Genomic DNA, 19,044 nt, shown 5'->3' on the forward strand with positions numbered 1-19,044 from the left:
CTTCAAGCTTTATAAAATTTTCAAAGAGAAGCTGCGATATTCTGTTAAATAAACAACATAACAATTGATAATGTCGACAATAAATAAAAAATAACATTTAAAAGTTAAGTTGACTAGAGAGCGAGGATTCCATCTTCCAAGCGACTTCTCGTAGGCATTCGATAGGGTGTAACACTTATTATTTACTTAATATATTAATAAATAATAAATAATTTAATATAAAAAAAAACTCCTTTACACTATTAGACTCCGAATTGTATAAAAATCGTATTCCAGTATTGATATTAGTGATTAATTTAGCTGTAGATTTGTATAAAGTCTTGGTGTACCACAAGGGTGTAATTTGGGTCCAGTCAGTCCTTGTCTTAGTTATCGACGACATTGAGATAGAAAGCGGCGAGTGAGTCTCCCTTGTTGCCGACTGCTCGTGCTTGATATTGTCCGCTGTCGTCGGAATTGCATTTTGTAATTTCAAGGCGGTATGTGGCGCCCTCCATTGTGAAGTTGTAACGCGGTGAACTCTCGTCGATAGGTTTACCGTCCTTCAGCCATTGCAGTTGGAGTGGTGGCTGAAAATGAAATTAAAGTTGTGGTAAATACAGCAGTATGAAACTTACACACTAAATGTACACTTAAGATGTTCATTAGTGCTCGAACAACTCTGAATTACCTAGATCAGGGATCCCCAAACTATTTTGGACAAGTGACCCTTTTTCCAAAATGAACTGTTACCTCAGACTCCCCAAGACAAAATTACTTACTTTTAAGATCAATTTTTTTTTTAATTCTGACTTAGGTCAATAGAAGAAGACAGAGTGAGAATTAACAATACTTTAAGTTCAATATCGACTCCTTGGGGTCGAACTTAAAGTATTACCACCACCACTACTTTGAGAATCCCTAATCTAGATCATATTACGCATGCATGTTAATTATATGCTTGTTTTTTATCATATTTATCTTACTTTAAGTTCTATATTACCTGCTCCAACTGCGCAGTGAAGAGTGCTGGTTCTCCTGTACCGACGGTGGTGGATGTGGGGAAGGTGGTGTACTGCGGAGTGGCTGTCTGCTCTCCCGACACACGCACCACCAGCGAGCACGACGAGAACGACTCTCCCGCGTCGTTGAACGCCTCACATGTGTATACACCTGGACATTACATTATAAATCTATATATATAAAAGAAAGTCGTGTTAGTTACACTATTTTTAACTCAAGAACGGCTGAATCGATTTGACTGAAAATTGGTGGGCAGGTAGCTTAGAACCAGGAAACGGACATAGGATAATTTTTACCCCGTTTTCTATATTTTACTCCGCGCGGACGGAGTCGCGGGTAAAAGCTAGTACACTATTTATAACTCAAGATCGGTCGAACTGATTTAGCTGAAAATTGATGGGGAGGTAGCTTAGAACTAGGAGACGGACATAGGAACTTTTTTTTATCTTGTGTGCATTTTTTTATTCCGCGCGGAATGAGTCGCGGGTAAAAGCTAGTTTAAACTAAGACTGTGAAGCTTACAATTTGAATAAACATAATTCACTAGATGGCGCTGTTATTAAAATTTAGCTGTTACAAAAATAATCAATTCTTAACAATTGCGGAACTCTCTAGTTTCTCCAGTTTCAAGTACTGACCTGCGTCTTCTGGGAATATCTCAGCGATGTGTAGCTTGTGTATGTTGGCCTCACTGGAATACTGGAAGTCCTTGGAGGGCTTGATCTCCTTGTAGTTGTGGAGCCATACCACGTCGAATCTCTCCGCGCCCACGATCCTACATAAATATAAAATAAATTAAAGAGCCTTCTAATTCCTTCAGGGAATGTGTTAACATTTAAATTTGTCACTAGAGGGAGACGTTGTTGTCAAATCTTATAATGCAGTTATCTGACCTGCAGGACAGCGTGACAGCATCACCATCATTGACGATCTGTGACACGGCGTGGTCCACGATCCTGGGCGGCTTGTCTCCGAACTTGACACCGCCAGAGGGCGCGCTCTCCGCCGCTAAACAAGTCACATTAGTAAAAAAAATTTCATTATACGCTTTAACTTGTTTGTTTCTTTTCCCATCAATTTAAAATACAGTTAATAGCCATTTATCGAATATTCAAAGAAAATCTAGGTCCAATTTTTCCAAATAAGTCAATCTCCTTTCCTACAAAACATTCCTAATATTAAGTTCTTCAAGAATTATCTTGGAAAAATAGTTAGTTCTTGTAATAGGATACTGTCGGAGACATTAAGTGGTCTTGTACAAAAAATCTACACATAGTCCAGTATGAGAAATGTACACCCTAATCATTGGTTTCTGAGACCAACATCTCTCTGTACAAAACGCTATCAAAACAAGGAGAATAAAGATTTTGGTCTCAAAAACCCACAGTAAGTGATTTAAGTCAGTTTTAATTATTTATTGGTGGTACTAACGTTTGACGGTGACCTTGCACTTGGTCTCAACCTCGCCCTGACTGTTGATGGCCTTCAGCGAGTACACACCCTCGTCCTCGGGGAACACCTCCGCGATAGCCAGCGAAGCTACGCTATTCTTGTACTTCAGGTCCACCACCTGCAACATACATATACATACATCTGTCTGTTTGTTCACTTTTACAACATATAAACTAAATTATCACATGAAAAAAATTCAAAGGCTTTGTTGCCCTTTTCATATAGTAATTATGTTTAACATGTTCCTTCCTTTCTCTATCTCTCTTTACAGGTTATAGAAACTCGTTTCAGTTATGTAAACTCAGGCCACTTCGCAGTGACCCACTTATAGAAAAATTGCTTTGTTTTTTTGCACCGAAGACAAACTCCACCCATTCATAAAAATAATCAATTATTTAAATGCAAAAACGACATTATAGGGCAAAGTAAAATAGTCTATCCAACGTTTTTATAAGTCAGACATATTTGTGTCGCTTTTAAGTTGGAATACCGTCAAATTCCCTGATAGTACATACCTCAGAGGAGTGCAGCGGCTGACCATCCTTGTACCATTCAACGCGCGGGTCGGGATCACCTCGTACACTGCACGACAGCAGCAGAGGTGCAGCATCTCGCGCAGTCACAGCATCCGGCAGAGCTCGGGCGAAAGATGGCGCACACATCGACGAGTCGGATGCAGGCACTGTACATACAAATCAGTATACATCGACCAAATCTAACCAGGTAGGCATAAATCAAACTAAATTATCAAGCTCACTAGCGGCCGCATTGTCAATGTCAAAAAAGTGTCAAGATCCTTGTCATTTTTATGGTTTTATAGGTTTTATATATTTTATGACAGTGCCGTGATAACAGTGCTTCTCTTCTTGTCCCAGATAAGCTTGTAGTACTATTTCAGAAAGGATTGAATGATATAAAAAAGGAAATAAAGGACAATGTAATCTTGTGTTCCAATAAAACAACATTGCTTAGACAAATTTAAACGCAAATAATTAAGACTTATGAAGATTTAAATAGCTACTAAAGTCCTGAAAAATTATAAAAAAATCAACAATTTGTGCAACAAAAAGTCAGAGTTTACTTACAGACTAGTTCCTTAGTAGCGCTTCTAGATCGCGAGGAGGTGGAGTCAGAGTCTCCTAGTTTGGCTCCGTACTTCTTCTTGCTTGGCTCAATGGAGTTCTGTGGCGAGTACTTCGGTCGCGGCGCCTGCGCCTGCGACTTGCTCGGCGGATCGATTGTCACCTTTATAGACAAAGTAATAAGATTCAAATTGCAGTAAAAAACAAAGCCAAAAGTCAGATTATCGTTAGCATTTTTTTTATTTGTATGTTTTCATACTGCCAATAGATAGCGTTTTTAATAACTTTTTAAATTAACTTCATGTCTAGAATTATTCACAGTTTTACCTTTGTCTTGGTGATGATGGGCTGAGGCGCAGGTTTGAGCGGCTTCTCAATGTAGCGGCGATCACCCGAGTGCAGGAAATTGTGCGCCAGCTGCGCCTGCTCTGCACTTATTACCTCTCCTGCATCACACAATAACAATTTTCAAATTAAATTCAGTGTTTTTTCTGCAAATCTTCCTTTTCCTTGCCTACATTATAAAATCACAGTAAAATAAACCTAACCACAATTATCATAAAGTCTACATTAGTTCGCTCACCTTCAACAATAACGACGCATGAGGTCTCGTCTGTGCCGTGTACGTTGGTGGCAACGCAGGTGTACTTGCCGCTGTCTTCTGGCCTGCAGTCCACGATCTCCATCGTAACCACACCATCCGAGTGCGTCATATTGTAATCGTACTTGGACAGCTCGCGCTTGTCTTTGTACCTGGAGGTTTAACAATCAATTGTTAAGTCAGATCAAGACATATTAAACTGCCTTTTAAAGTAAACAGTTAGCACATAATGTGCACTTGGTGTGTGTGGGCGGGGCGTGTCAGTGACGTACCATTTGACAGTGGGCGTGGGCTTGCCGCTGAGACAGCAGAGCAGCTTGCAGGTGTCGCGAGCCTGCATCACACGAGGTCGCAGCTGGAAGGTGAAGGCGGGGGCAGTCTCGCTGGACTCCTGCCAGAAGGTGTAAGGCAGAGGCTCGCGACGACGCGGCGCCTCGGCCGGTGGTTGGCGCTGTACTCGCGGCACCGCTACAATTTATATACAGAAGTCAACTTACAGATATATACTACTTGGAATAGTTGTTTGTGGTAGTAGGTATGTTTTTATACATGTGTATCAACAATGAAAACTGAGTAATTAACTTCAGCTATGCTTAAATATGGTAAGTATTCGGCAGTATCAATAGAATTACAATTTACACCTTGTTTTTTGTTAATTAAATAATTAATTTGATAAATACTAATTTCTGTATAAATTTCAAAGTAACTCTAGAAAGAAGTTAACTAAATTTTGGCCGTCTATTGCATGTACATGTTTGATACTTCGTAATTAATCGTATAAATGTTTAAAGTTTTTTTCTTGCAAAATTTACGTTTAAAACATACTATAGTTTACGTAGGAGCCATCAACTGGTAAGTGATTTAATACGTAAATAGCGTTTAATTGTATTTTAAAAAGAATTAAACAGTTTAAGACTGAATAAGTAGAAATTTCGTCGTTTTTTTTCAAAGTTACTAGTTAAAATCATTAAGAAACATATATTTATATACATATAGTATATGTGACGCACGGGCCAAGTGTTTGATGTGACATTTATTGCTTGGGGATGGCTATAAATATTTCTGCGCGTACAATTTATAGTTCAATTGTTGTCAAGACATCGGACGATGGTAAATAACTCACTCCGAACTATTCTCAGACACGGAAATTGATATAAATTTGCAAATTTAATGCTAAAGTATTAAAATTCATAATGATATCAGATTCAAAATAATCCCAAAAGTAATACTGATTACTGTTGGTTTCTGAGATTACAATTTTTGTATGAAATACATCGTCATACCTGTGAATTTGACAAAACAGATATAATGATAATTTTGGTTTAAGAAACCCACCGTAATGGTAATTTTAAACACTTACAGATTAAATTTAGTAATTTAAGACTTTCATTAAGTTATTAATCCTACTTAATATTATAAATGCGAATATTTTGAATAGATATTTGTTTGAAAGTATCTCCAGAAAGGCTCAACGGATCTTGATTAAATTTGGCACAGATGTAGAACATAGTCTTGAGGAATACATAGGCTACTTATTAAGTTTTTTATTATTTCCACGCGGACGGAGTCGCGGGTGACAGCTAGTTGAATATAGATTCAAATACAAAAATAAATGTTTGCTTTTTAAAACGAAATATAAAAAAAAAAAACTAATAACTATGTGTTCCAAATAAAAATATTCACCTCAACAACCTCGATTTGTCAAAAATAATTACGTTTAGAAAAAAAATGCTTAAGCTATTTCTTTCGAGCGATGAATTTGAATGACAGAGATGGAGTAGTACAGAGAGAGAAGAAGAGAGAAGAGAAGGTAGTAAGGATAGAGTGACGTACGCTGCACGTTGAGGAAGACGACCTCCTCGCGGAAGCCGTAGTGGTTCTCCGCACGGATGATGTATTCTCCACGATCCTCCAACTTCGTACGATTTATTATGAAGTAGTAATCGTTGCCGGAATATCTATAAAAATTTATATACTTATATACAACTAAATATATAAAGATAATTATTTTTTTTTTGGTTATATCACATCTTAAGAAAAACTTTAATCTAATAGTACATCCTGAAATTAAGTTTCCCTTAAAAGTGTTTGAATATTACCTCTTCATAAACTTGACAGATTGTCGCAGTTCACGGTTGTTGCGGGACCAGGTGACTGTTGGTGTGGCGCAGGCAACCACGCGGCAGTACAGCTTCACAGACTGACCCTCGTAGCAGAAGGCGGACTGAGGCTTTATCACAAACCTCGGCGCCGCTTGACGACGATCTATACGGAACATCTCTTACTTAACTAATTGATATCACCAGCTCACTATACGTCCACTAAGGGACTCGAAACCTACCCTAAGTTAAGGGTTGGCTTCACACATATCTTTGAATATAGTAAATCGAAAATTACATGGCAGAATTCGAACCCATGCAGATTAAAGTCAATATAACCCCTGAGTAATAATGTTTTTTTTAATAAATAATAAATTTATACGATTTTTTTTTTGCGAAATTTAAGTCTGTCTTCAGTGTTGCCTATGGAAATAAAACATGAGACTAAATACAAGAAACGGCCCTGTCGCTGGTTATTGGATTGAATGAGATTTTGTGATAAATACAAAGTTAACTTACCAAACTGTCCATCGTATATCTTCCATTTCTCGATGAGCAACTTGCGCAAAGAACTGTACTCGCTCAGCCTGCCGATCGGCAACACGAACGACGACCAATTCTAACGAAAAAGACGTATTTTCAATAAAAATTATAATTTCAATAGAAATCGACTAACTGATAAAGACTCAATCTTTTGTCTCTTTCGTGTAACGAAATATACATAAACATGATTTGTCCTTGAAGTTCTCACCGTCTTGATATCAAATAAAAATGCACTCTATTTGTATAGCATTAGGGTTCAATACACACCTGGTACCTGGAGCGCAGTCTGTCGCGCATCTGTTCAAGGCGGCGCGCAGGTACTGGCGCAGTGCGAGACGCAGCGCCCTCTCCCGCCAGCCAGCGGTGAGCGAGACACTCGTGCGCAGTCATACGCTTCCTGAACATACAAATACACATATATTAATACAAAAATTACATAAAAAACCAAAGCATATTTAACTAATAAAAATTAAAAGATATACTAGCTGTAGCCCGCGATTTCGTCCGCACGGACGAAACAAAAGTTAATAAGTAGCTTATGTGTTCTTCCAGACTATGTTCTACATGTGTGCCAAATTTCATCAAGATCTGCAGAGCTGTTCTGGAAATACCTTCTAACAAACATCCATCTATCCATCCATCCAAAATTTCACATTTATAGTACTTATAAAGCATAAATACAACTGGTTTCTATTGTGGATTGTATCATTTTTTTGTAGGGATTTTCTACTAAACTAAATGACTTACTCCTTGTTCTTAACAAGCAGACGTCGGATGAAGTCTTTAGCGTCATCAGACACATGTTGGAAGGCCTCCTCGTCGAACTCCCAGTCGCATGCCTTCACATTCTTTAGGGTCTCAATATCGTTGTTACCAGCGAACGGTGATAAACCAGACAATCTATACAACAAAGAAAACATTTCAAAATTAAAAGTCGTCTCTAAAATAAAGCAAAATACATCTGCCTGTATGAATAAAAATTATATAAAACAGCAAAGATGATTATATTCTTGTGTAGGTAGTTTCAATTTTTTTAGCAGGTCAAGATCAACTGCATGTAGTTCGAAGTTACTAGTCGCCAAAATGTTTGAAGGTTATACAAACAGTTGTGCAGTGTAAGCCCACATTTAGACGTTACTTACAGAACGTAGGCGAGTACACCAACGGCCCACATGTCGGTGTAGAAGCCGACGGGCTCGCGCTCCACGATCTCCGGTGCTGCAAACTCTGCAGTACCAGTTGATATCTTCACTACCTCATTGGGATCCAGCTTTGTAGCCAGGCCGAAGTCTATGATCTAAAAACAAGACAATTCAATGAAAAAGAGTTATAATTGATTTTTTTAAATAAACTCAAAAACTACTGAACTATATTTTAAAGAGTTTAAAAGTTTTTATTTATCTAGTTAGATAGATCAAATTTTACACTCCATACAATCGCGTCTATATTAGAAAGCTTTAAAAAAAATAGATGTAAAAAACATAAAACAATCCCTAGCTCTATATTGTCTCTAAAAATACCCCTATGTTACATGAGAAGAGTTAAAAGACTTGAGACAAAGAGAAAAAAAGACTTGGAATTCAGTTTTATTCGATATTGTAAAGAACTTGTCACAATAAAGTTGTTCAGGGCAATACGTTACCTAATCCTGTAGTAATAAGGTATAATTTACCTTGACATCAGTGCCGGTTCTCGTCTGACACATGACATTCTCAGGCTTGAGGTCCAGATGTATGATGTTCTGCTCGTGCATGTGACGCACACCCTCGCACACCTGCCGCATGTAGTGCGCCGCCTCCGCCTCGCTCATGCTGTACCCTGGCTCCGTGATGCGCTCGAACAACTCGCCGCCAGACAAACTGACACACATAAATGTTAGAACATTCAAAAAAACCTAACGACATACAAAGAAAGAATATAAATCAAATTACACCTCAGTTGTCAAAGGTTTAAGTCGTTTAGGCTATAGAACATCGCAATGTTCCAGTCATCGTTGGTTTTCGAGACCAATATCCTTATATAAAAAACTAGCTGTCGCCCCCGACTCCGTCCGCGCGCAGGAAAAAAAACTTAATAGCGGTATTAATTTTTTTTCGCCTTTTAAACCTTCCCTAGACCTCCACGAACATTTCAAGACTAAGATAAGATAAATCCGTTCAGCCGTTCTCGAGTTTTAGTGAGACTAACGAACACCAATTCATTTTTATATATATAGAAGAAGATATTGTTATCTTTGTTTTGTCAAAGATAATGACAGAGATGGTAATATGTTTTATAAAGGGATTTAGGTCTCAGAAACCAACGATCCACTCAGTTACAAAACGGAAAAATTAACTGTGTTGGACAAGTTGAACATCGTTAAAACATCAAAACATCTTTATTATGCAAAATAATAAGCAAATTAGATTAAATTTCAATTTTTAAGATTACTTACAATTCGAATATGAGCACCATTTCATCATCATCTTCGAAAGCGTCATGCAAATTGATCAATTTCCTGTGATGTAGCTGATTCATTATATCTATCTCTTTCTTGATTAACTCCTTCTCCATCGCACCAGCAACAGGTATGAACTTAGCCGCAAAGTAATTGCCCGTACTCCTCTCGCGACATCTGTGTACAACTCCGAACGCGCCTGTACCTACAACAGTTACAACAACCTCATACTTGCGAACTTAAACCTTAAAGCATACGACATAAGATTCAAATTACTACTTAGGCTTATTAATTACGCGTGCTTTATTTTCTACTTTTATGAAAATCAACTCTATAGTTATGTTTTAAAGTTTAAATTCGTGCTGTACTTTTTTTATTATCAGTTTTATATATTGTTTACTAATTATGTTTTTACCACTACATTAAATTTTACATTGCAATATAAGATGTGATCGAAATGCAAAAACGTGCGCAACTATCTACGTAAATAAATAATTATTTATATTTTAATACATACTGTATATGTAAATAATATTATAAAATAAGAGAACATCATTTATATCTATTATAAATAAAATATTAACTAATAAAATCCATGCTAAAAAAATATTACAATAAATAACTTGAAGGTATGATTTAGACGGATTTTTTTTTTGTTAATTCTCTTCCAAATGTTATCTAAATAAACCTTCAGATATATATATATATTTAAAACTATAAAATATAGCAGTGTGCGTGTGAGACAGAGAGATGCAGAGACAGATAGAGATGCACTACATCGATCTTATCACACACAGACCTCCGTCGCGTTTCCGTTTAGAAGAGGCTCTCACGAAGTCACCTGCGAAATTCACCACTATGTACTTATACTTAGAGTTCAAAATGTTTAACTACAATATTAGTTCAGTGTTAAAAAACTATTCAATCATTGGAGTCTCTCTCAAACAACTTCGTGAGTCTATTTTAGTTCTAGTTTTATTAACATGCTTAAATTCTTTTTTTTAAATAACAATTTAAGCAAAAAATCATACAGATTATATAACAGTTTATAAAAAAAATTTATAAGAAACACATGCATTTAATTTTCAATTATCAAAACACATTTTAAATATTATTGTTTTAGGAACATACTTTCTTAGTTAATTACTACACAATCTCTATTTATAAAAACCACACCTAAACATGATTATCTAGAAATTTAGATCTTTTTTAAAGTAGATATGTAATTTTTTATCGTGCAATTATTTCTCTGTTCTGCTAACCACACTATGATTATGTGTTCAAAATCTACAAATATGTACGTAATCTACAAATGCGTGTACGTTGTGTGCGTGCGCATACGTAATGTGCGTGTACGTGCACGTGTGTGTACAGTGTGTTACTTACCAATCTCCTCCAGTATGTCGTATTTGTCATACACAGAGCAGGTGCTGATGTCGACAGGCTGCGGTACATACTTGCTGTACACATCAAATACGTAGCTGTCGTAGTCTTTCACTGGTCCGTGGTCAGCGTTAGTGCGGATACGTTTTCCAGTCTCGTCCACTAGAAAAAAAATATATAATAAAATATAACTTTATTAAAAATCTAAATTTATTTCAATCTTTCATCAAGATTTTTTTGTATGAAATTACTCCATTATTTATATTACTTTAGTTTTTAATACAGAACTATAAAGTTGCACTTTGTTTCTTACCTGGATATTCCTTCTTTTTGAATTCCTTTTTGATGATAGCCTTGGTCTGGACGAGTGTGGTGGGCTCGCTGGGCTCCGAGCGACCGTAGATGTTCTCAGCGTAGACGCGGAACTCGTACTGCTTTCCGGGGACTAATCCTGTCACTGCCATGGTTGTGAACCTGCAGGAGAAAATTGTTTAGACAACATTTATCATTACATTCTGTTGAGAGTCTGTTGATTTAGAATGAGAAATGTACATTAAAGACTCACTCTATAAAAACAACATTAAACAAAAAAACTTGTGAGCCGTCATGGGACACCTGGCAGATGTGAAACATCGTGTGTGTACAAGTAATATGCATAAAAGATAATATTATTACAAGAATTAAATATAGCAAAATTCCGTGCGAACGGAGCCGCGGGCGACAGCTAGTGTGCTAGTGGACACTTCCGTGTGTGTGATTTAAATAATTAACTAATCTACTACACATAATATATATATATATATATGTATACTTTAGTATAGTGTGGCGACCCGTCGCCACGGCAAGCGTCGCCACGCCAACAATTCGGTTAACAAGTGATTCTATAGATGTTTCACATCAAAATTAAGTCACGAGAATTTAACTCTAGTGGGCACTAACCTGGTGGTACCAACTCGTATCCAGCTGGTCATGGGGTGTTCCCTCTTCTCGACCAGGTAGCTGGTGATGTCGGAGCCGCCGTCCCATACAGGTGCGCGCCAGCTCACCGCCAGCGAGTCCACACCGATACTGTCCACGGCAGGGAACCGCGGCGGGTCCGGACGGTCTGAATGAACGAATGAATGAGTATCTCAATGAATGACTTAAATCATTCATTCATTTAAAGAACAGAGGTAAACTGCTTGTAAAACGTATACATACCACTGATTTCGATGTTTATAACTGCAGAGTCCTGTCCCAGTTCGTTCTCTGCGGTGATTCTGTACGGACCAGAGTCCATCTTGCTGGCATCACGGATGGTTAAGATCGCATGGCGCTCTGAAAATAAGTTTCTATTTAGAAAAAAATCTTTTTGTGAAAAGATTTTGTGTTGTAGATGTTAAAATTGATCCATGGTTACATAATTAAAATATCTGTGTTGCCATTAATCTCACCTTTCCTCTCGACATGGTAATGCAGACCAGACTCGATGGTCTCTCCCTCGCGCACCCATGTGATCTTGGGCACGGGATGGCCAGTGAAGGGGATCTTGATCACAACGTTCTCTCCCTTGTCGAAGTACGCCGTGTCACGGAACCGAGGTGGTACGTTCAGTTTAGGTGCAGCTGAACATAAAAGACTTCTTTTACTAAGAGTTCTTGAATATCGAAAATCACTCAAAAATCATATTCCGTGTAAATTATATTTTTCACCACCATTAGATGTATATTTTAACAACATTTAAAAACACTCAATAGCATAATATTGTCACAAAGCGTACTTGCTCGCCCTAAGCATCATTTAATGATTAATCAATCATTCCCTTAGTGCAGATTTTACATACTAAATCTACAATAAGTCTTCTATTTTGAGCAATATTACTGAACTATACCAAGCTATTTCTATATTAGAGTCAAACAAAAATGAACCTTATGTGTATACAATAAGACTCACTCATAATAAGCAGTTCAGCGCGCGTGCTCTTGACACCGGCGCGGTTGACGGCGCGACACACGTACTCGTCAGCATCCTCACCGAACACATCCGCCACAGTCAGGAAGTGGTTGTCACCCTCACTCCAGATACGGTACCGTGGACCGTTAGTTATCTCACGTGCACCTGGAACATAACATAAAGTCATTAAGACATAATTAACTAAGTTATATATTGTTATAGAGTATGTAAGAACGTTGCAATACACATGAAACTCCTTAAGGGTAAATGGGACATGAGCGCCATCTTTGAATCAGATATACGCAGAAATGTGTACATATTCGGTATTAAATTTCATTTATTACTCTTTTTAAATATCTTGCGAGCCTAAGGACATCTGATTACTAAAATTGTGTTACGTGCGAAGTTAAGAGCCGCCACTATATTTGAATACTACTATACTGGTAAAATAAAACTTACCCTTATACCAAGTGATGGTGGGTTTAGGTGATCCGGTGATTGTGCACTGGAACTTGGCGTTATGGTTCTGAATGCAGTTAGCGTTCTTCAAAGGTTTCACGATCTCAGGTGGCGTAGCCGCTGTAAAAATACAGAACATAAATAAACTCCGCACAAACTGTAGTATTTGTCTACTTAATTTTATTTTTAAACAATAATTTGAGTAGTATTTTGAAATTTAGAATTATTGAAAATATTTTTTAAGGACCTCCTTCCGTCATTTAAGCCACGCCCAACGATATCCGCCCCCTTCAACTACCTGCAGCGTAACTCACCCTTAGGATCGACGACCTTGACCTGCTGCGAGGCTGTGCTGGGCGGTGACACACCTGCCTCGTTTTGCGCCGTCACCTGGAACTCGTACTGGCGACCCTCCACCAGGTTGGCGCAGTTCAGCTGCGTCGGCAGGCACAGTGTGGCGTTCACACGCTGCCAGCTGCTAGAGCCAACCTCGCGCTTGTCTACCCAGTAACCTGGACAACAAGTGTATTGTAATGTACTAAAAGTGAATTTAAGTCAAATCTGGATTAGCTAGAGTCCAACAGACAACTCATTCTCGTTTACAGAGGTTTCTCTCTAACTCTAGTTTCTCTGTGATGGAGGTCGTCCGTAGTGAACGGACAATGACTCTCGCTTATAAAGTTTTACTATATCTACCTAATTCTGTTTTTTTTTTCAACTGAGTAGTCACTGTTTGCCTTGAAGAGGCATTTACAGCTTCACCGGGCTTGAGGTGGCCGGGCGCCAATGGCGCTTAGCCTAAACCTCGTTTAAGAGTAACTAGGCTCGAGAGCTCCCTCATAATTCTGAATTAAGTATAAAATAGTAAATAGATTAACATCACTTCTAACTTATTTTGATCAATTAATGTAAAAATAGTTAACATTATAATTCAGATAGTAAATTTAGTATTAATAGTAATTATATTAAAACTTTTTAGTTTACTCCTTGTTTCCGTGTCATTTACCTTGTATCCTAGCGCCGCCATCGCTCTCGGGTTTCTCCCACTCCAAGTGCACAAAATGTCCGCCCACTTCCAGAATCTTGGGCACGCCAGGCGCTGATGGTGGGTCGAATGGTGCCTTAGCCTGGAAAGTAGTAAGTAATTTAATTGTCCACACTAATTAGCGCACTCAAAGCACTAAGGAAGCTCCTTAGTGTACACTTAATATGAGAAATCTAAACAAAGAGATTGCTTAAGTAACTACTAAACGATTTTTAGTTTCACAGACGTGTGAATTTTTTCAAATTAAATTTTAAATATGTAGTCCTTCGAAAAAAAAAAAAAAAAATATGTTAATAAAGAATGTATTACCTTAACAGGGTTGACACCTTCCAATCCTGGTCCGATACCATTGTCGTTAGCGGCGTGAACCCTGAAGTTATACTCTTGACCTTCAGTCAGACCGTGAACTGTAAACTTGGTGTCTCGTACGGAGGAGGCTATCGTTATCCAAGTGGTGCCTGTCACATCGATACGTTCCACTACGTAATGCGTGATTGGTAAACCTCCGTCATAGGCAGGCGGTTTCCATGACAACGTGCACGTGTGACGTGTTATGTCACTAACTTCTAGTGGACCTTGCGGTGGTCCTGGCAGTCCAGTGACCGTCACTGAGAACGTTTCTGATGTCTCACCAGAGTTGTTCTTGATAGTTAATTTGTATGTGCCTGGAAAGAAATATATGACGACACTTTGATAAAAATTGAGAAATTTGTGCCATTCAAAAAAAAATATTTTGGCTTTACCAAAGTTGTTCATAGTATGTCAACAAAAAAAAAAAAGAAAAATCAATTGACCATAGACAGTGAAAATGAATTAAAATTGTTTAGCTTACTTTATCTTTTTTTTATTTGACTATTATTTTACTTAAAATGAAAGTACAGTAATCAAGTTATCTAAAGGTTCTACTTACCCATATCATCTTTAGTAATATCCTTGATAAAGATGAGTATATAATCATCGAAGACGGTGTACTTGAAGTGCGGTGTCTCGGTTAGCACGCGGCCGTCACGCGACAACGTCACGTCAACCGGCTGGTCACCAGTGTACAGGATCTTGATCTTTGTGTTGTCGTGCTCGGGCAAGTGGAGGTCGCCCGGCATACGGGTGATGCGAGGTGGACCTGGCAATATTTATTTATTATTCATACATTTATTTTTGACTAGCTATCGCCAGCTTAAAAAAAAGTAGCCTATAACATTCCCGCATGCCTCAGCTACCCTTGAGACCAAGTCCCGGTAAAATCGGTTCAGTCGTTCCAGAGATTACCCGGAACAAACGAGGCCTTGCGGGCACAGACAAATATTTTAAAATTTGGATTTTGGTAACTAGCAACGCAAATACATCGCGTGCACGAAATAGGATTTTTTTTTATTAATATTACATTCAGACACTCCAATTTTATTTAATATGTATAAATAACTATATTAAGACAGTAAGACAATACAATACATTAAGACAATAACAATGATTAAGACAACAAGGAACTTACTTCCGATCTTAAGATGTGCGATGCAGTAGATAAAGCCGAGACTGTTAATAGCTTCACAAGTGTAGTCGCCTTCATCACCATCCGCCACCTCCAGGATGTTCAGCTTCAGCGTGCCCTCGCGAGACTCCGCGATATACCTAGCTCCGAGTACGATCTCGCGTCCGTTCTTGAGCCAGCGTCCGGTGGGCACTGGCGTGCCACTGGCCTGGCATTGCAGCGTGTAGGGGCGACCCAGCGGCGCGGTCAATGTGGCCGGCAGCGGCTTCAGCCATTCCGGCTTCACACCGCCCGCCTCCTCCCCGGTACGCACTGGTGTGGTGCAGCTTGATGGCTCAGATTTGCCTGAACACATGCATTAGTTTAATACTTTGGATTCTATTACTAGCACTTTTAGTAATAAAGTACAGAAATAATAATATGTTACACTTTGAAAAACTAAAGGCTACGAAGGACACAAAGACTTATATATTCCCCACTCATATTAACTTGTTTATTGCTACAAAAAAGCTAACACAATCTTTGCATCTTTCATGCATAATAGTTTAAAGAAGATCTAATTACATAGAGTGCCATAAAACATAGACGACTGACGCCCGCGACTCCGTCCGCGCGGAATTAAAAAAACTTAATAAGTAGACTATGCGTTCTTCCAGACTATGACTACAAACATCCATCCATCCATCTAAACATTCGCATTTATAATATTAGTAAGATTAAACCCTCAAGAAGTAATAAAATTGGTAACCAACATATCAAGGTAAATGTTACAAATAAGCAATTTCTCACCTGCAGCATTGACAGCAATGATACGGAACTCGTAATCAGCGCGCTCGTGCAGCTGCAGCGCGGTGTAGCTGGTGTCCTGTACGTTGTAGTCGTTGCACTTCAGCCACACAGAGCTGCTCGTCTCACGTCGCTCGATTATATAACCAGTAATACGCGAACCTGAAACAAGATACGTATTACGTACATGTAACCACGCCCCCAAATACTAACGTCACACCCTGTGCGTGCACAAAATAAAGATTTTTAGTTAGCATACAACCCATCATATAGATAGATAAATCATCTTGACATCAAGATTATTTTATGACTATGAACTTTTATTTTGTTACTTTCCTCCCAAGTAGGGTTGGCGACAGGCAGACGACGGCCGTACGTAAAACTTAAGCCAAAACTTTAACCGCGAAGTCCTCTGAATAAACACTCGCCCTGAAGATGGACCCCCGATGGTTCCGAAACTAGTCGGTGCCGTCACCGGACGATCAAACGTGAGTTAAGCCGTTTCTTAATTAATCAAAACTTTAAGATTTTCCTTGTGTGCCGACCCCACGTGAGTGGGAAAAGGCCCGGGAGATGATGAAACTTTTGGTTCTTAGTTACTTTGAGTTTTTTAGCCGACTTTAAAAAGAAGGAGGTTATAAATTCGCCTGTATTACGACAACGATTAATAGGGGTCGATTTTTAGACCTCGTCGACCCCCAGGAAACAGATTCTTTCAACTTTGACAACTTTGGGAATCCCTGGTTTAGTCAGTCATGTAGTCCTGTGGTTAGTCATTACCTCCGTCGTTGGCCGGTGGCTGCCACACGAGGTCGACGTAGTTGCGGCCGACACGCAGCACACGCGGGCTCTGCGGCGCGGAGGGCGGGGCTGCGCGCGCGCGTACGCGGAACGGCGCCGAGCTCGCTGAGTGCTTGCTCAGGCCCGCCGCGTTCTTAGCGCGCACGCGGAACTCGTACTCGTGACCGGGTTCCAAGTTATAAGCCTAAGTGATAACATTAAAAAAAAGAAATACAATTTACAAAGGTTCGGTAAAAATTGTTTTTTATAAACCACACTGATTCCTTTTCTAATCGTGAAAGACTTTGGGTCCTGTTTAGGTTTTATTTTCAATATTACTAAATCAACGATATTCATTCCTTGAAACAAAAAACTTTTATTACTAAGTGAAGCATTAAATTAACTGTCGAGATAATATTTACCCAGTAATTCAACAAACCCAGTAATATTCATATCGTTTGCAATCCACTGACCTGGTAATTACATTCCTTGACGAGGTAATCAGCACTGGACCAGACGCTGTCCTGGACATCTCTGAACTCGACCTTGTAACCCTGAATACGCGCACCTCCGTCGGAGCGCGGCCGGTCCCATGTCACGGTGGCCGTTGAGCCATCCCAGTCCAGTACACGCGGCATGCCCGGCGCATCCGGTACAGTAAACGAGTACTGAACACAGAGAACAAATATTTGCAGGAAATACAGTAATTTGAACAAAAGAACGTAGGAGTACTTAAAAGCTTGATTATTGACTAACCTTTGGTCTCTGAGACCAACATTTATGTATAAATCATATTGTCATCCCTGTCATTATCTTTCCACTTATTTAATAAGACTTATAGAGTATGTGAGATGATAATCTCTATCTTGTTGGCGTTGTTTGATCTTTTTTTCAGCTGAGAATGTCTTTTTATAGTGAACAGAATTTAATACGTTTTAACCAAAATTTAGCTGTAATTGCTAACCGTTGTATTGGCGTGTTTGATAATTTAGTATTTTGGGAACTAAAATTTAGAGTTACATTGTTGTATTTACATTAATATAGTTATTAATAACAAAATACTACAAACCTTGGCGGTAATCGAGTCGTCCATAGTCAGAGGTTCGGACACGCCGTATTGGTTCTCAGCGCGAACACGGAACGTGTACCTTTTGTTAGGTTCTAATCCCATTACATTGTAATGACAGTTTCGTACAAATGAAGATATCTTGGACCAGACCTGTGGATTATATATAAAAAGTTTGTCTATTATTATCTATCATTGTATTGATTTATTATTATAAAAACCGTATCACATGAACAATAAAAATGTATTACCATACCTTTCTTTCTTTATAAAAAAAAATATCAGTTTTATAATACAAGTCAGCTACTTACGCCAGTATTGTCCATCTTCTCGACAATGTAGTTAGTGATGGGCGAGCCGCCATCATCTAGCGGCGGTTTCCATGACAACGTGCATGTGTCTGGTGTGATATCCGAGCAATCCAATGGACCCACTGGCGGAGATGGCTTGTCTACAACCAGCACCTGTGGAACAATGTAACTTGATAAAGCTACGCTTAGCATATGTTGGAAACTTTTATTTTAGTATAGATGTAAGTATTATAATTAAAGCTCAACTAATTAATGCTTGAACTTAATGCCTTAATCTAAAGAAGCGAAGTATCGATGACAATTTCCTACTATCTTAGTACACTACTTTTACCGAATCAACTCAAATTGATGAATATATTGTGGGAACTCACTCTGCAGGTGCCGCTGTCGGAGCCCTCGCTGTTGACGAGCTGCACTGTGTAGGAGCCGGTGTCGGAGCGCTTGGCGCAGCTGTTGAGGAACACCGTGTCGCGGTCTGACGTCACAAACCGGATGCGGCTGTCCGGGAACACCTCATCGTTGTTCACGATCCATGATACCTAGTAATGGAGCATATTGTTTATAAGAACTAACGAATAAA

At 38.8% G+C, this 19,044-nt stretch overlaps 1 protein-coding gene across 16 annotated transcripts in view; it reads right to left on the reverse strand.

Moving 5' to 3' along the window:
- Nucleotides 1-259: 259 nt before the first annotated feature.
- The window catches only part of LOC106708969 (twitchin), a 90,821-nt gene continuing 72,036 nt past the window's right edge, over nucleotides 260-19,044 (reverse strand). For 9 of the 16 annotated variants that reach the window (XM_045683736.1, XM_045683735.1, XM_045683733.1 and 6 more), the window contains 36 exons: nucleotides 18,836-19,003; nucleotides 18,465-18,617; nucleotides 18,157-18,306; nucleotides 17,561-17,755; nucleotides 17,088-17,292; nucleotides 16,311-16,469; nucleotides 15,525-15,866; nucleotides 14,946-15,155; nucleotides 14,345-14,700; nucleotides 13,997-14,117; nucleotides 13,305-13,502; nucleotides 12,991-13,110; nucleotides 12,532-12,696; nucleotides 12,033-12,203; nucleotides 11,800-11,916; nucleotides 11,539-11,704; nucleotides 10,913-11,073; nucleotides 10,603-10,761; nucleotides 9,214-9,421; nucleotides 8,452-8,638; nucleotides 7,922-8,076; nucleotides 7,527-7,679; nucleotides 7,047-7,176; nucleotides 6,756-6,855; nucleotides 6,237-6,402; nucleotides 5,971-6,095; nucleotides 4,410-4,605; nucleotides 4,120-4,289; nucleotides 3,864-3,982; nucleotides 3,540-3,699; nucleotides 2,970-3,136; nucleotides 2,434-2,572; nucleotides 1,896-2,010; nucleotides 1,641-1,777; nucleotides 983-1,152; nucleotides 261-569 (listed from right to left, as the gene is read on the reverse strand). In XM_045683736.1, the coding sequence (XP_045539692.1) occupies nucleotides 366-569; nucleotides 983-1,152; nucleotides 1,641-1,777; nucleotides 1,896-2,010; nucleotides 2,434-2,572; nucleotides 2,970-3,136; nucleotides 3,540-3,699; nucleotides 3,864-3,982; nucleotides 4,120-4,289; nucleotides 4,410-4,605; nucleotides 5,971-6,095; nucleotides 6,237-6,402; nucleotides 6,756-6,855; nucleotides 7,047-7,176; nucleotides 7,527-7,679; nucleotides 7,922-8,076; nucleotides 8,452-8,638; nucleotides 9,214-9,421; nucleotides 10,603-10,761; nucleotides 10,913-11,073; nucleotides 11,539-11,704; nucleotides 11,800-11,916; nucleotides 12,033-12,203; nucleotides 12,532-12,696; nucleotides 12,991-13,110; nucleotides 13,305-13,502; nucleotides 13,997-14,117; nucleotides 14,345-14,700; nucleotides 14,946-15,155; nucleotides 15,525-15,866; nucleotides 16,311-16,469; nucleotides 17,088-17,292; nucleotides 17,561-17,755; nucleotides 18,157-18,306; nucleotides 18,465-18,617; nucleotides 18,836-19,003 (6,117 nt within the window). In that variant the 3' untranslated portion in view covers nucleotides 261-365. Of the gene's footprint in view, nucleotides 570-982; nucleotides 1,153-1,640; nucleotides 1,778-1,895; nucleotides 2,011-2,433; nucleotides 2,573-2,969; nucleotides 3,137-3,539; nucleotides 3,700-3,863; nucleotides 3,983-4,119; nucleotides 4,290-4,409; nucleotides 4,606-5,970; nucleotides 6,096-6,236; nucleotides 6,403-6,755; nucleotides 6,856-7,046; nucleotides 7,177-7,526; nucleotides 7,680-7,921; nucleotides 8,077-8,451; nucleotides 8,639-9,213; nucleotides 9,422-10,602; nucleotides 10,762-10,912; nucleotides 11,074-11,538; nucleotides 11,705-11,799; nucleotides 11,917-12,032; nucleotides 12,204-12,531; nucleotides 12,697-12,990; nucleotides 13,111-13,304; nucleotides 13,503-13,996; nucleotides 14,118-14,344; nucleotides 14,701-14,945; nucleotides 15,156-15,524; nucleotides 15,867-16,310; nucleotides 16,470-17,087; nucleotides 17,293-17,560; nucleotides 17,756-18,156; nucleotides 18,307-18,464; nucleotides 18,618-18,835; nucleotides 19,004-19,044 lie in introns of all 16 variants that reach the window. The other 7 variants (XM_045683732.1, XM_045683731.1, XM_045683729.1 and 4 more) reach the window with 2 other exon arrangements.

Source organism: Papilio machaon, chromosome 23 (genome assembly GCF_912999745.1).
Source record: "Papilio machaon chromosome 23, ilPapMach1.1, whole genome shotgun sequence".
Lineage (NCBI taxonomy): Eukaryota > Metazoa > Arthropoda > Insecta > Lepidoptera > Papilionidae > Papilio > Papilio machaon.